This window comes from Aspergillus sclerotioniger (genome assembly GCF_003184525.1).
Source record: "Aspergillus sclerotioniger CBS 115572 chromosome Unknown BO94scaffold_3, whole genome shotgun sequence".
NCBI classification, from domain to species: domain Eukaryota; kingdom Fungi; phylum Ascomycota; class Eurotiomycetes; order Eurotiales; family Aspergillaceae; genus Aspergillus; species Aspergillus sclerotioniger.
Genome location: NW_020290993.1, coordinates 1176157 through 1188827, shown reverse-complemented (window position 1 = coordinate 1188827; position 12671 = coordinate 1176157). Strand labels below are relative to the sequence as shown.

Below are 12671 nucleotides of genomic sequence, written 5' to 3'. Positions count from 1 at the left end.
GTATCTACTTATCAATCATCCACTATCTATCGGGATTATGCTGTCTTACAAGCATGACATCAACCGTCGGAGTTGACAGCCATCCAACATCATTGGGTTTTTCCTTTGCCCGCAGGCCAGATCCAAACTTCCAGAAGCAGTCCAGTGGATCCCGTGACCGCCACATGACTCGTGCGCTGACTCAGCACCTGACATCACTCAACCATCATTGATTCGAACAGGGCATAAGTAATAAAAGGATCATTATAGTTCCAGTGCCCTCGAAGGCGTTTTCTAGCGTCAATCACCATATTGTATCGTCACCGCAGACTGAGATCATCGATACTTCCCTCTGGCGGAGTAGACATGAGGTCATTTTGAAACGGTGTGATTCGTAACATGTGATGGAATTCCGGGGAAGTGGTAGGGCTGATATTGCATATCGACAACAGATATGCGTTCTCCTTCGGATATGTAGGACTGACTATAGAAATATATATGAAACAATAAGGCTATGCAATTGTACATATGCTAATGATACACGCTGACGGACACATCAACCCAGACCTCCGCTCAACGGGGTTTGGTGTTCAGTGGAAGCGGCGGCGGCGTCGGGGCTGTCCCGGCGACAGGCGTGGAACGCATCCCTGCCTTCTTCGGAGGAGGTGGAGGCGGGGCCTTCTTTTTAGCCAACGTATCCGTATCAACACTGAACGTGGAACGGTTTGCATTCGGATGCGGTGGCACTGGGGGTGCTTGATTTTTGGGGGCCTTCTGGTCATCAATGAATTTGTTGACTCGCTGGGAAATCCCGTACTTCTCATTCAGCCCATTCAGCTTCTGCTTTCCCGCTTGGATCTTATCGTTGTGCCGCTCCCGGAAATCATTGTAGGTAGACGAGCCACTTCTGGGGTCGGAGGCGGAAACGGATGGTGGCTCACTGCCATTTGTATTTGTTCGAGCAGGTGGGGGAGGCGCAGAAGCCGGAGAGCTCGACGACGAGGTCCTCAGTTGCGAGAAACGGCTTTGCAATTCGTTCACTGGTGCTTGACCGACAGAACCAGCAAGAGTTGGAGATGCAGAATTGCTATCTCGCTTCCATTGGTTGCCGTTGTTTCCTATTCCAAGAGCAGGCACCGAGACACCAGCCTGAGATATACGGGAAATAGCAGCTTGGTTCAAGTATCCCTCGGCTTGCGAGGGTGTCTGGGATTGTGGAGAGTAGGCCGGGGGTGGGGTAGGCGGATGCGGGGATGAAGTGGAATTGTTTCGAGAAGGGAGCCTAGGCGGAAGGCTGGGTGGAAGGCTCGGTTTTGGCCCGAGACTTGGAGAAGGTATGCGCTCTGCCGGAGAATCCATGCGTCTGACTGGGGGCGGCGGGAGATTGCTGGTATCTAGACCCGTCCGGTTCGCACGGTATGGCACCGGTGGAGGCGCCGGCTTTTGAGCCTCCTCCTCCTCTCTTTGCTCTTGCTGTTGCTGCTGGGCATGTTGTTGACTAGTCTGCTCCTGTGATAGCGGAGCACCTAGTCCTCTCCGATCTGGGGTCACCTCGTTGGGCAGAGCTGCCGCACCATGGTACTTGATATGTTTCGGCGGTGGTCCAAAAGATGCCGGGTCCTTGAGCGAAGATAGAGGTCTGGCGACACGTTCTTCACGATCGTCATCCTTGTCCTTCCCTTTCCCCATCCATCCCGCCTGCAGTCCGGATACAATCGTGTCAGCTAGGGACTTTAATGGTTGCCTGGATGGATGAGACAGACCACTTGATTGATGCCTTTGAAGTCGTTCCTCCAGCTCTCCTTCTTTCCTTCTCGGCCCTTAGGGTGCCAGCCCTCTTTCATAACACCTTTGAATCCACTCATGATCTGTAACAAGGTGTCCGACCAGTGGAGGAATACGTTGCAGCGGTGTGGAATGGTAGGTACTTAGGTTGTCGGATGACGCCGATCCGACCGGGACCGGAGCGAGATAAGAGCGAGAGGCAGTGCCGCCGTCCCCGCGCCTATCCAGATGCGGCTAGATCGCATGTCGGCGACTATCTCCAATCTCCGGTGTCATGTGATGATAGTCCTTGACCAACTGGTCAAGTCTTGACTACTTCTCTATTAACTTAGTTAATGATTGTCATGCTTACTCTTCTGACATGCTCTATTCTTAAAGATTATTTTCTAAAACATATCGGCTGGTCACCCGAAATGTGCGATGATCTTACCTCATCCCCATCCCCACTGGCTATCTGCGACGGTCAAAATCCTTCGGCCCCCATGTCGGGGCCACGCAACGCTGCTACGTCTCTGGTCTCCAACTCGGCGAGCTAATGCGTCGATCAGACCAGCGGACCGGTGATTGGAGCTAGGCTGCACTCCCAGGGCTATCAACTTAGCGGCCCTATGAGCACCACCCGTCCGCCATGAACCAAGGAAATTATTTGAATGAATGTCAGGCGCGTTGTTCTTTGTTCCCATAGGGCGGACATTCAACGGTCCTGGTCCACGACAGCGCTAGATGCGACCCCCTAGACAGCCTGGCGGCGCCTACCATATGAATGGCTAGGCCTCGAGGGGTAGTTATTCGTTTCGTCTAGAGATGCATGCGTGTCGTGCCTTATGGTAGGCAGCGCTTCGTGCTGGACTACCCTCTGCTGATTGGCAGTGGGCGGCCCTCCGTCCGAGGCTATACTTGGTAACCCTAGTCGTCCTTCACTAGAAGCTGCTGCGCCATGTCAGCCTTCCTTTGTGTTAGCTTGGGGGGTCTTTCTCCCCGTCTTTATTTCCTGGACGGGATCCGTACTTTTCTTTCTTTTTTCGTCGTATACATTTTCCCCTTCGCGTACCCATGCGTGTGGTCTCTGCCTTGTGACCGGCATGAACCACATCTACTGACATAACTTTGTTTGAGCCTGGAGAATCAACCTGAGGCTCGCATACCGTTGTCATACAGTAGGTTAGTGTGCTTATTCTCAGCCTCCCGTATTCGATGTTAACCATGAATATAGTTGAGACCAATCGGTCATATACTGACCACCTTGTGTCACCACACACATCACAATATACCGTCCATTGCAATTCCACCCGAGAGCTTATAAACCCATCACTGTGCTACAACACATCCGCGGAACAGGGTCAGTCAAGCACAGGACCCAGCAACTGGCAGGATGTCTGGCATGGACCAGACCAACGACAGACCTGGTGAATACTACACCACCGAGGCTCCCTGGGACACATACAGTACAACAGCCGAAGAATATGCCACTTCAACAAACGAGGTGGAATGGGGCACCACACGCGCCACGACAGCAACAACAGAACACTATCCCGGAGAAAGCACCACCACCGCACATCAATGGTCCCCATTCGTCACCGAGACATCGACCAGCGCTCAGCCCACGACCGCCACCGCAAGCACATCTCAATCATCCACAACATCGACAACCACCTCCTCCGCCTCCTCCAAAAGCAACAGTAGCAACAACACCAAAACCATCGCCATCGCCGTCCCCGTCGCAGTAGTCGGAGCAGCTATCATCGCGGCCCTACTCTTCTTCATCTTCAGACGCCGCCGCCAACGCAACCAACACCATAACCAACCCATCCCCCAAACCGACATGATGGCCGTCACCGTCCCTCGCGATATCCAACCCCCACCCAACAGATCCTCAACCTGGGAATTTGCCCCCACCAACTCTCACGATATACCCTTCTCAGGGCCCATCCCCGGCCGACCCATCACCACTACCACCCCTACTACCACCGACCAACCCCGCAACCTCGATCCGACCTCAAGCACCCACACCAACACCCTCCCTACCGAAGACCCCCTACAGCAGGAGCAACATCTCGCACCAACCGACTCCCGACCCGTAATTACCCCCACCATCCCCGCCTGGCCCGATCAAACCCAACCCCAACCCCAAAACAGACCCACCTCCCCCTTCGACCATCCCCTCGACGACGCTGTATCCGAGATCTCGCGCCGATCCAGAGACTTGGATGATATATCCTCTGTGTCGTCATTCGGGGAGGATGACGATGATGAGCGTCGACCGGCGATGCATCGTGCTTGAGATTTGGGTGCTTAGTTGGCGTTAGATGTGGATTATGAATGAATATGAGTACGAATATTATTGTGGATCTGGATTTGGATTTGAATTTGAATTATGGGATGGGTGGGTGGATCTAGGTAGTAGTATGTATTATCACTCGCTTTACATTTGATGAAAAAGACGAAGAAGAACGGTTGTTCTGTGAGGGAGAAAGGGTTGCATGCATATCATACCATACCATATCTACTGTCGCTATTGTACATACATGCATACATACTTACATAACGGGTTAGGACTAAATCAGAGGAATGGCAATTGAAGATGTTTGGGAGGGATTTATGACAGGGAGCTCAGGAGGGATATATATCTTTCTTGAAAAAATATCATGATAAGGAGGGAAATAATACAGGGAACAGAGGTAGTAGGTCTGTAGGGTGTTTTTTGGCCGATTGAGCATCTATATCAGAGTCGTAGGTCTACGCTCGCTCATTTGAAGGGATGGAAGTTTTGTAAGATGAAGTTTGTTCAAAATCTCAATGGCTATAATTGACAGCATATATACATAGGTTATGGATTATTTATAAAACCAACCACCACGAATCATCTACCCTTACCAAAGTCAGGCTGGTAGGCCTTCACCTTACCCCGAGACAATTCTCTCAAAGCCATAGTGGCATATTGACTAGATCCGAGCTGGAACTTGAGCACGATGGCGACCTTGTCCTGAGCATCGGAGGAGGACTGGGCCTCAGCAGGGGTTTCGGTCTTGCCCTTGAGCTTTTCCAGGTCGGTCTGGACGAATTGCTCGTCGTCTTGGGTGTAGACGCTCACGTCGACGGAGTAGTCCGGTCCTGGGCGGTTAAGCAATTTCCGGTAGCTGCCTGTTAGGCTGACTTCGCGCCACTTGCGACGCATGTCGAACGGGTCGAGACCGCCGCCTTGGGGACTGGCCATGAATTCCTTGTAGAAGTCGGTCATCTTGTTGGCGGGGTAGAGGACGTCGTAGCCGGGCATGGTGAGGACGACGTCGAAGATGCTGTATTTGCCGCTGGCGGCTTCTTCGGCGGTCAAGGCGCGCGCACGAGCGATTCCTTCGGAGACGTAGGCGTTGTCGCCCGCCTGTGGGGTGATGATGACTTCGCCATCCGCGTCAACTTCGCCCGCGGCGGCGGCGGCTTCGTTGGCGGAAGCCTCCTTGTGGGTGTGTTCGTGCACCAATACCAGGTCACCCTCCACCACCTTGTCGCCGTATAGGCGCCAGCGCTCACCAGCGGCAAAGTTCCACACCAGGGACTGGTAGGCGTGGACATACATCAGTCGCAGGTTACGTGGGATGGCTTGGAGAGCGCCGAGATAGTCGTTCTGGGCACGGCTGAGCTGACGCAGGACGGTTGATTCAGCCGAGAACTTGCGAGGCAGTTTCTCAAGAGTCTTGCCAATGTTGCCGGTGGTTTCGAAGATGTTGATGGCTTCCGCACGGGCCTTGTCATCCGAGCTCACGAGGGCCGTCGAGTTCTCGCCCTCCTTGGCTGCAGCCAAAGCATGAGAACTGTACTGGAGGATGGCGTCGCAGGCGCCCTTGAAGTCACCCTGGAGCATCTTGACGCCGACAGTATCGGTACGGGTAGCGAAGGTTCCGAAGCGTTGCAAGCCAAAGTAGTTGAAGTATCCTCTTTCGCGGAGGTTACGTAGTGCCGTTTCCACGAGCTCCTTTGATTTCGCAACGGCAGCCTCGCGGTCCGTGAAGTCGACTCCCGGAATATCGCACTCACGGAGAGTGATGACGAATTCGTTACCATTCAGATCTCCCAGGTCAAGCCCGTGCTTGCAATACTCGAAGTCGCCGACTGCGGCATTGCGGAGGGTAGGGTTCATCTTTGCGAGACGATCGGCCTGCAACCGGTGCGCACAAGCCCTCTGAACAGTCACACCGCGACGGTCCTTGGTTCCAGCAAACTGGAAGTTCTTTGTGTTGACCTTCAGCTGACGCGAAATGAAAGAAAGAACCTCCATAGTATCCTTGTTCTCCTTGTAGAGGGTGAAGTGCAGGTAGGGGCCGCCCAGCTCATCCCAGTTGAAGGGCACACGGGCGCGTCCATTACCACGCTCACCCTGCGCGTTGCGATTATTGCGGTTAGGCGCAGCCGAGATAGACATCATGCCTTCGCTATCGGTCTGGGACTCGAGTTGAGAGTTAAAGATGCGACGGATGGCCTGGTGCATCTTGATGCGGAGGTCGCGGTCGTTGACGACCACAGTGGGAAGCTTACCCAGATCACTCGGCTTCGACTTAGGGTTGGAAAGGGCGCGCTTGTTCAGCCCCAGAATCCGCTTGGTGGATTCTTCACCGAAGAGGGATTCCAGGAGCGCATTGTCTTCCTCTGAGATCTGGAACTCCGGGGTCTTCTCTGCGCTTGGCGTGACATCCTTCTCGGCGGACTCTTGCGATTTCTCCTGTTGAGTTTCTGCAGGCTTCTCCGTGGGCTTCTCGACAGGCTTGGCCTGTTCTTCTGGAGCGGGGATATCCTGTAGGTGCAGGACTTGGCCGGACGGCACGATCTCGTTGACGAGGAAATCGGTATATCTATCAGGAAAAGGTCAGTAAGCGCTAGGTTTGGCTCACGGTAAAGATGTCCTCACCTCTTCTTCAGAATTCCCGAGAACCCTACGTTGTCCGCGCTGACGAAGCCGGTGATGCCGACTTCGAGTTCCCTCGCCTCCTCCGCGGAGAGCTTGGCCGCGTCCGATTCCGCAATTACCTCGTCAGGGGACGGAAGCGTGGCATCATCGGTAACAGGGGCATTGTCGGTCTTGAGACGCTTCCGCGGCGACTCGATGATATCGGCGCCTTCCATAGCAACGGTGGTAGTGAAATCGAGTTGCAGTTGCAGTCAAGTGAAATCATGAACAGCCCCCCGGATTGAAAAGTTACCGTCACGGTTTTGCCTGCCCGCATCGGGTTAGAGTGGGGCTAGCCCTAGGGAGAATCCGGATTGGGAAGTCTGTTTACTTGATTATAGTAGTTACATCGAATGCGATCAATGCGTGTTTTGTGTAACACATAGAGAATAAGCGCTATTGCTGTAGCTATAATGCCCGGTATTATCCATGTATAGATTACCACCATCCTTTCTTTTTCCAGGTGCCTCCAAACCGATGATTTACACATGCATGCTTGCTACTGAATCCCTCTGAACCACTATGCCTTTGCCCATTTCCCCATACACTGATGGGCAACACACAGATACCACCCATTGACTTTCAAGCTATAGCTTCTTCAGCACTCACACAGACACCCTCTCTGATCTTATGAAACGGGGCCCAGGTCACCCGTCTCTGAACCGCTTCCCCAGATGCAGGGACAAGATCTCCTATTCCCGCATCCGCATCAACAGAAACGTTTACCCAGTCATGCGCCGAAGGAAGTGTCTCCGACAAAACGTCAAGAATAGTATCTGTAAACACCCCAGGCCCAGTAATACCCAGGATATCCTTCTCATTGTACTTCAATCCGTGAAAGAACCGGCCCAGTCTTTTATACTGTGCCGAATGCGCCAGAACCCGAACAATGACTTCTCGAAGCAACGGACTGAACCTTTTAGGCGCGAACATGGTATATTGGATAAAGCTGTAGGTCCTAGTCCAATGCCACTCGCGCATCATACGGGCCGAAGCATATGGTTCGTCGACTTCTATTCCGACGACTAGTGAGAATGTTGGGCCTGGGTGTGCCAATCTTGGGAAAGAATGGCTCGAGGTCTGGACATGCCTTGATCTGCTTTGCCAGGTATGTGTCAATGTCTGCGTAGTAGCCCCCGTGATACCAGAGTAAGAGGTATCGAAGGAGGTCTGCGCGAAGGACGTCGTGTGGGTAGGACGTATATAGGTCCTGAAGATCTGGCACGCTTGACAATTTGGCAATGAAGGCGTTGGCTTCTTTATCTGTTATGAGCTGTGCATTGTTGGTAAGATGTTCATTTTGAGCGGTAATTGTATGCATGTATTTACATTGTATCTCCACTCAATATTGTCCTCTTCGAACTTTATGGAGTCTTTTCCTCGGCCGTGATGGCTTACTTTCTCCCCAAGCATTATCTGCCAGATTACGTCATGCGCTCAATCGGCTCCCCCGTCTGCTGCTAGCATGGCTCGCTCTATATTACGAAGAGCATCGGATATCCTTCTTCCGTATTCAAAGTCGGGGTTTTGTCGGAAGGGAGACTGATAGACAAACCGAGGTTTGTCCTCGATATTTTGACGAGTGCGGGAACGGTCTGCGCCAGCGTTCTTCTGAATGTTGAGAGAAGCCGCTTTATAAATGTAGAGGAAGACCAAAAAGGCAATTAAGATCAGAAGAGGGGCCCGGCGACGTCTTGTAAGAGAGTCTACGTCTCCGCCGATGCTGCACGATCATGGCGATAACAGAATAGTTAATCAGCAGCCATCGAGCCGAGACGACATCTCAACTTGGGAGACTCAGTGTGCAGGGAGTAATAGGTTCTTTGTGCAAACGGAGGAAGAAGAAAACCACCCACACAGACAAAGTAGCGCAGGGCCCTTTACAGGGTTGTTCTTTGACCCAGGAAAGCCGTTCAGCCCAGAACCTGCATCGGCATGATCATCCCTGAGGGCCGTCGGAAATCAGGCATCTAAACCACTGAAATGATTTGGGTGCGAAAAGGGTTTAATGTGCTTCTTATATGCCTTGAGGTTGACTATTGAGGTGGCTGGGATGGTTAGTAGGCGTTGGGCTATCTTGTTATCTGCTCTCGGGGTTTCTGCGTCTGGCTGACATAAACAAATATCAACTTAGCCAAGGATGGTTAGCATTCTCTATGTTTCATTGTGGGGGGTGAAACTGGAGAACTGTATGCTTCTAATGAGATCTATACGATCGGATTCGCTATATGTTAGCAGGAAATGATACTATCACTCAAAGCCCGAGTCGGGCTCTATGGGATTCATCGAACCACTCCACCAAACCACAACGACAGGGCCGAAAGTCGGAGATAATCCAAAGAGGTTTTCAGTCCAATATCCCGTGGACATACCGCTATAGGTGGTTTTTAACATGGTGTCAGCAATGAAGGCCGCTTGGCCGCGGGCAAGGAGGATCCCATCGGGTATACAAGGATGAGTCCGGGATAATAGCTTCCATCCCGTCTGTGACGGAGGTGTCACTTGGTCACACTGGCTACCCAGGGACCTACCAGAAGGCACTACTATCCTCAGTGGTAATGGTCTCTCGAGTAGCAGCGACCTTGGTCCGACCCACCTTAATCCCTGCACATACTCGCTCTCAACTGTCGGGTTGTTATGGCGCAACAGCATCCCAGCAGTCGTACAAACTCTTTCAACGCTATTATCAATAACGAATCATCACCCCAAGAAGCAACATCTCTCTCGGGACCATTACCAGGAATGGCCGAGTCAATGACGGAGAACGACATTCGGACCTGAGAGAGCTCGTTTCCCATGGCATAGTCTTCCAAAACGAGGACAATCTTGATGACTATACGATCTTTGAAGGGATCGAATTCCCCATAGAGGAAATCAAGGCTATATACCCTGCATTTGACTTAGCGCCTGACACAACGCGTGAAAGTCGAGAGAAGTCGCACGTCGACTTCCCCGCCAATGGATCGGATTCTGTGAGTGTCGAGTAAGCGATGGTCTGGGACCCGATGGGGCCAGAAGTACGACTAACCTGAAATAGGGACGTTTTGTTCTGGGAGTTTGTCTATTGCGTATGTGTTTTTCGGTTCATCTTCTGGAGTCAAGACTTTCGTGATCAGGAAGATTGTTAACATGGTCGTTGATGGCTTATTACTAATTAGATCTGTGGCGCCCATCGACGGTATCCTTGAGAAGAGCGTCTATTGTGAATTCAGTGTGGAACTTTCCATGTCGTCTACATCCGCTTTGTGCTACAGCGACGAGCACCCATTCTGGTTACTGACATACTCGAAGAAGAGTGTCGTTGATGCAGGAGATGTCTTGGAATTATAGACTCTGGTATTAGCTCGGGCGTCTTATATCTATAGCTAATCTAATCATATATGTCTCGTATTCATCATGCTTCTCATAGTACGCCAAACAAAACAAAACGCTGGAATCATGTGAGGTGTTGCGACCTCACACATATTGAAACGTTAAGCCCAATCCAAATGCAGCCAACTAATTATAAAAAGGAATCACCTAGGGCCTGCCTCGTCTATCTTCGGTGGGTGCATTACTCACAGTCGATTGCGCACAGTGAGACAGTCTGTTGACTCGACACGGCCACCTGCCCAGGTGGACTTGATAGCCTGAACCACCCCCCTTGTCGCATTCCGAGCCTGATCGCGCGCCTTTCCGGCCTTTAAGAGCGATTCATATCGAGTATGAGTGTGTCGAATATGAGCCTCAACGGCCAGGTTCGCCTTGCGTTCATCCGATAAATTGGAGACCCGCCCAACACGCCCAGTGCCCTTGAGAAAGGCATGTTGGAGGACAGTGTCCAACGACTCCTCCGGCATCAACGGAAAGTGAGTGCGCAAGAGCTCGCGGGCTCGGCCCGAGTATTTCTCGTCACGAAGCTTAACAGCGTGGGCGCGAGACTTGGCTGTTTCAGCTGCAGATTGGAGAACGGCTGCATGAACATCGGCGGGGACACGGAGGCCAAGAGTGGTCTTGCCTCGATTATCCTGTGCAGGGTTAGCAACTGGCACCAGGGTACTAAGGGTAGCTTCCATCCTCACATAAACCACATAGACGATCTGACCCGACTCCTTTGTCTTAATTCGGCAATGGCGAGTAATGTAGACATCTCCCTTGGGGACAAACACATAGTGTGCAGGAGACACCTCTCGTTTAAAACAGTTCTGCCCACGATCTGGTGTTAGTGTCTAGTGATTGGCAGCCGGGGTTGCGCTAGGACATGCAGGCAAAGCAAGGGCAACGGGCGCATGGGCGATCAAAACCCTGCTACGGTACAAAGGAAAGAGGGACTCCAAGGGACCTCGACTCGAATACTCACCTTTTCCTGGGGTTCGGTCGATGGTGGAAGTATACTCAGTCTGGCATACCTCCCTACTTTGGGACTTCCGCGCTCAACAGGCTTGGTCTTGTTGCTCGTTGCAACGCCAGCCAAGTCGCCACGATCCCGTTTCTTTAGGAGGCTGTTCCTGCGAGCCTGGGCTAAGATGGACCGGGGCGATCTCGGCGTGATCGCACTCCTCCCAAGGATCTTTTTGCCACGGTTTATTCTTCTGGCGGCCCCGGACCGGGAGCCTTTCTTTGGGGTGCGCGACATCACTAGGGTCTTATAGAACGAAGGGAATGCTCATTCAGATAGGACTCTAGAACGATAGTATAACGGCGAGGAGTAAACCCAAACACGATCCAGACTTGTATGGTACACTTGTATTCTGAGGATGATGATGAGGATAATGATGCAATCTGGACTAGGTACTGGCTGCTTCTTTCTGGAGGGGCCAACAGTGGGTGAAGTCAACAAGCGCTTTGCAGGTGTTGGTGGGTCTTATAGGAAGGGGTAGTCAAGGAAATGGCCATAGTTGAGAGAACAATGGCGGGAATGTCCTTTTCTTTAATTCAAGAATCCATGCTGACCGGGAGTTTGCTTTGTAGTTTATTTCCTGCTTGACAGTAGTTCTGGCTGAAAGAAAGGTTGGGATCGATCCCGATGCCCAAGGAAGGAGTGACTTGACATAGCACAATTACGGTGGATAGAGAGCGAAGGAGCCTGAATCCACGAATGACCGATTCGGCATTTCCTCCTCCTTTTGGCCGGTGGATCTTGGCGGGGCTGTGGCGCCGCCGCTGTGGCTCAGCCGAAGGCCTGCAAGATCAGGCACTCAAGACGGATCTCCCCACAGGATCTATTACATGCTTGCTGTGTATTATTGTAGGTCTGCTTTTGCTGAGTATGCTTCGTCTAGATATAGTGAGTAAAACTTGCATGATAGGTGCTCTTACCCGTCTGTTACCTAGCCTATGCCGCTATGAAGCAACTAGCCTTGGGGTCTTTCAAGGAAGTTGTGTGTCTTGGCGCCGAAACGAAGATGTGGAGTAAACGGAGAACTCCCCATACTTAGCTATATTTACTTGAAGGCACAAGTATCTCTAACGTGGGTATAACCGAATAAAAGTCGACCCGTAATCAGAACAACAGGTGATGTATGCCAGAAGCGTCTGTAGAGGTATCATTATTGCCCCTCCACTTTATGCACCAGATGCATGGCATTGCGAAGCTACTGTAGGATTGATCGCATCGGTTTCGGACGGAATACCCGCTAGAGACCCATATCACCATGGGAAACCAACACGGTCCGTAAAGGGTGACCCATATATTATTATTGATTGTTGTCTGTGCATACTGCATGGAACGGAGCAGTATTTTTTTGCAATAGTCATAACCATGACTCTGCCCTTCGCTGGCATAACAGTTAGGTCATCCGCCGGGGCCTGGATCATGCGTACCATGAATAGCAGACGGTGATTATAAGGTACTACAACCTCATGTCATGCATCGCCAGAATCATGTGCAAGTACGGAGTGTCTACACTTGACTTTCCATGGGCAAGAGATAAGCATTGGCATTTTCCGGGGTGGGATCGAGTGTAGGTAGGCGAAAGGGTGGGAGGGG

At 51.8% G+C, this 12671-nt stretch overlaps 5 protein-coding genes across 5 annotated transcripts; 1 reads left to right on the top strand and 4 right to left on the bottom strand.

The window, feature by feature from the left end:
- Positions 1-440: 440 nt before the first annotated feature.
- BO94DRAFT_531228 (uncharacterized protein) lies at positions 441-1911 on the bottom strand. The gene is made up of 2 exons (XM_025610853.1): positions 1743-1911; positions 441-1677 (listed from the first exon to the last, which is right to left on the bottom strand). The coding sequence occupies exons 1-2, from the start codon at positions 1842-1844 to the stop codon at positions 553-555; spliced, it is 1227 nt and encodes a 408-aa protein (XP_025472066.1). The 5' UTR covers positions 1845-1911; the 3' UTR covers positions 441-552.
- Positions 1912-2668: 757 nt separating this feature from the next.
- On the top strand, positions 2669-4411 carry BO94DRAFT_571899 (uncharacterized protein). Its single transcript, XM_025614894.1, has 2 exons — positions 2669-2925; positions 2978-4411. Exon 2 carries the CDS (start codon positions 3137-3139, stop codon positions 4043-4045), a length of 909 nt encoding a protein of 302 aa, XP_025472065.1. The 5' UTR covers positions 2669-2925; positions 2978-3136; the 3' UTR covers positions 4046-4411.
- A 132-nt stretch (positions 4412-4543) lies between these two features.
- Positions 4544-6920, bottom strand: BO94DRAFT_508496 (pseudouridine synthase PUS7). The gene is made up of 2 exons (XM_025609667.1): positions 6665-6920; positions 4544-6608 (listed from the first exon to the last, which is right to left on the bottom strand). Exons 1-2 carry the CDS (start codon positions 6877-6879, stop codon positions 4625-4627), a joined length of 2199 nt encoding a protein of 732 aa, XP_025472064.1. The 5' UTR covers positions 6880-6920; the 3' UTR covers positions 4544-4624.
- A 221-nt stretch (positions 6921-7141) lies between these two features.
- Positions 7142-9501, bottom strand: BO94DRAFT_553220 (uncharacterized protein; the record flags this gene model as incomplete). Its single annotated transcript, XM_025613641.1, has 7 exons — positions 7142-7282; positions 7313-7746; positions 7790-7976; positions 8033-8139; positions 8188-8396; positions 9076-9077; positions 9370-9501. 7 exons carry the CDS (start codon positions 9499-9501, stop codon positions 7142-7144), a joined length of 1212 nt encoding a protein of 403 aa, XP_025472063.1.
- A 519-nt stretch (positions 9502-10020) lies between these two features.
- On the bottom strand, positions 10021-11759 carry BO94DRAFT_224334 (DUF2293 domain-containing protein). Its single transcript, XM_025606242.1, has 3 exons — positions 11043-11759; positions 10765-10887; positions 10021-10710 (listed from the first exon to the last, which is right to left on the bottom strand). The coding sequence occupies exons 1-3, from the start codon at positions 11316-11318 to the stop codon at positions 10261-10263; spliced, it is 849 nt and encodes a 282-aa protein (XP_025472062.1). The 5' UTR covers positions 11319-11759; the 3' UTR covers positions 10021-10260.
- Positions 11760-12671: the final 912 nt, after the last annotated feature.

Bases quoted from the DNA above. Each gene is read 5' to 3' on its own strand.
- BO94DRAFT_531228 (XM_025610853.1), bottom strand. From the start codon at position 1,844: ATGAGTGGATTCAAAGGTGTTATGAAAGAGGGCTGGCACCCTAAGGGC. The intron at 1,678-1,742 runs GTCTGTCTCATC...TCCGGACTGCAG, and splicing joins TCAAAGGCATCAATCAAGTG to GCGGGATGGATGGGGAAAGG.
- BO94DRAFT_571899 (XM_025614894.1), top strand. From the start codon at position 3,137: ATGTCTGGCATGGACCAGACCAACGACAGACCTGGTGAATACTACACC.
- BO94DRAFT_508496 (XM_025609667.1), bottom strand. From the start codon at position 6,879: ATGGAAGGCGCCGATATCATCGAGTCGCCGCGGAAGCGTCTCAAGACC. The intron at 6,609-6,664 runs GTGAGGACATCT...TTTTCCTGATAG, and splicing joins TCGGGAATTCTGAAGAAGAG to ATATACCGATTTCCTCGTCA.
- BO94DRAFT_224334 (XM_025606242.1), bottom strand. From the start codon at position 11,318: ATGTCGCGCACCCCAAAGAAAGGCTCCCGGTCCGGGGCCGCCAGAAGA. The intron at 10,888-11,042 runs GTGAGTATTCGA...GATCGTGGGCAG, and splicing joins CGACCGAACCCCAGGAAAAG to AACTGTTTTAAACGAGAGGT. The intron at 10,711-10,764 runs GTGAGGATGGAA...AACCCTGCACAG, and splicing joins AGATCGTCTATGTGGTTTAT to GATAATCGAGGCAAGACCAC.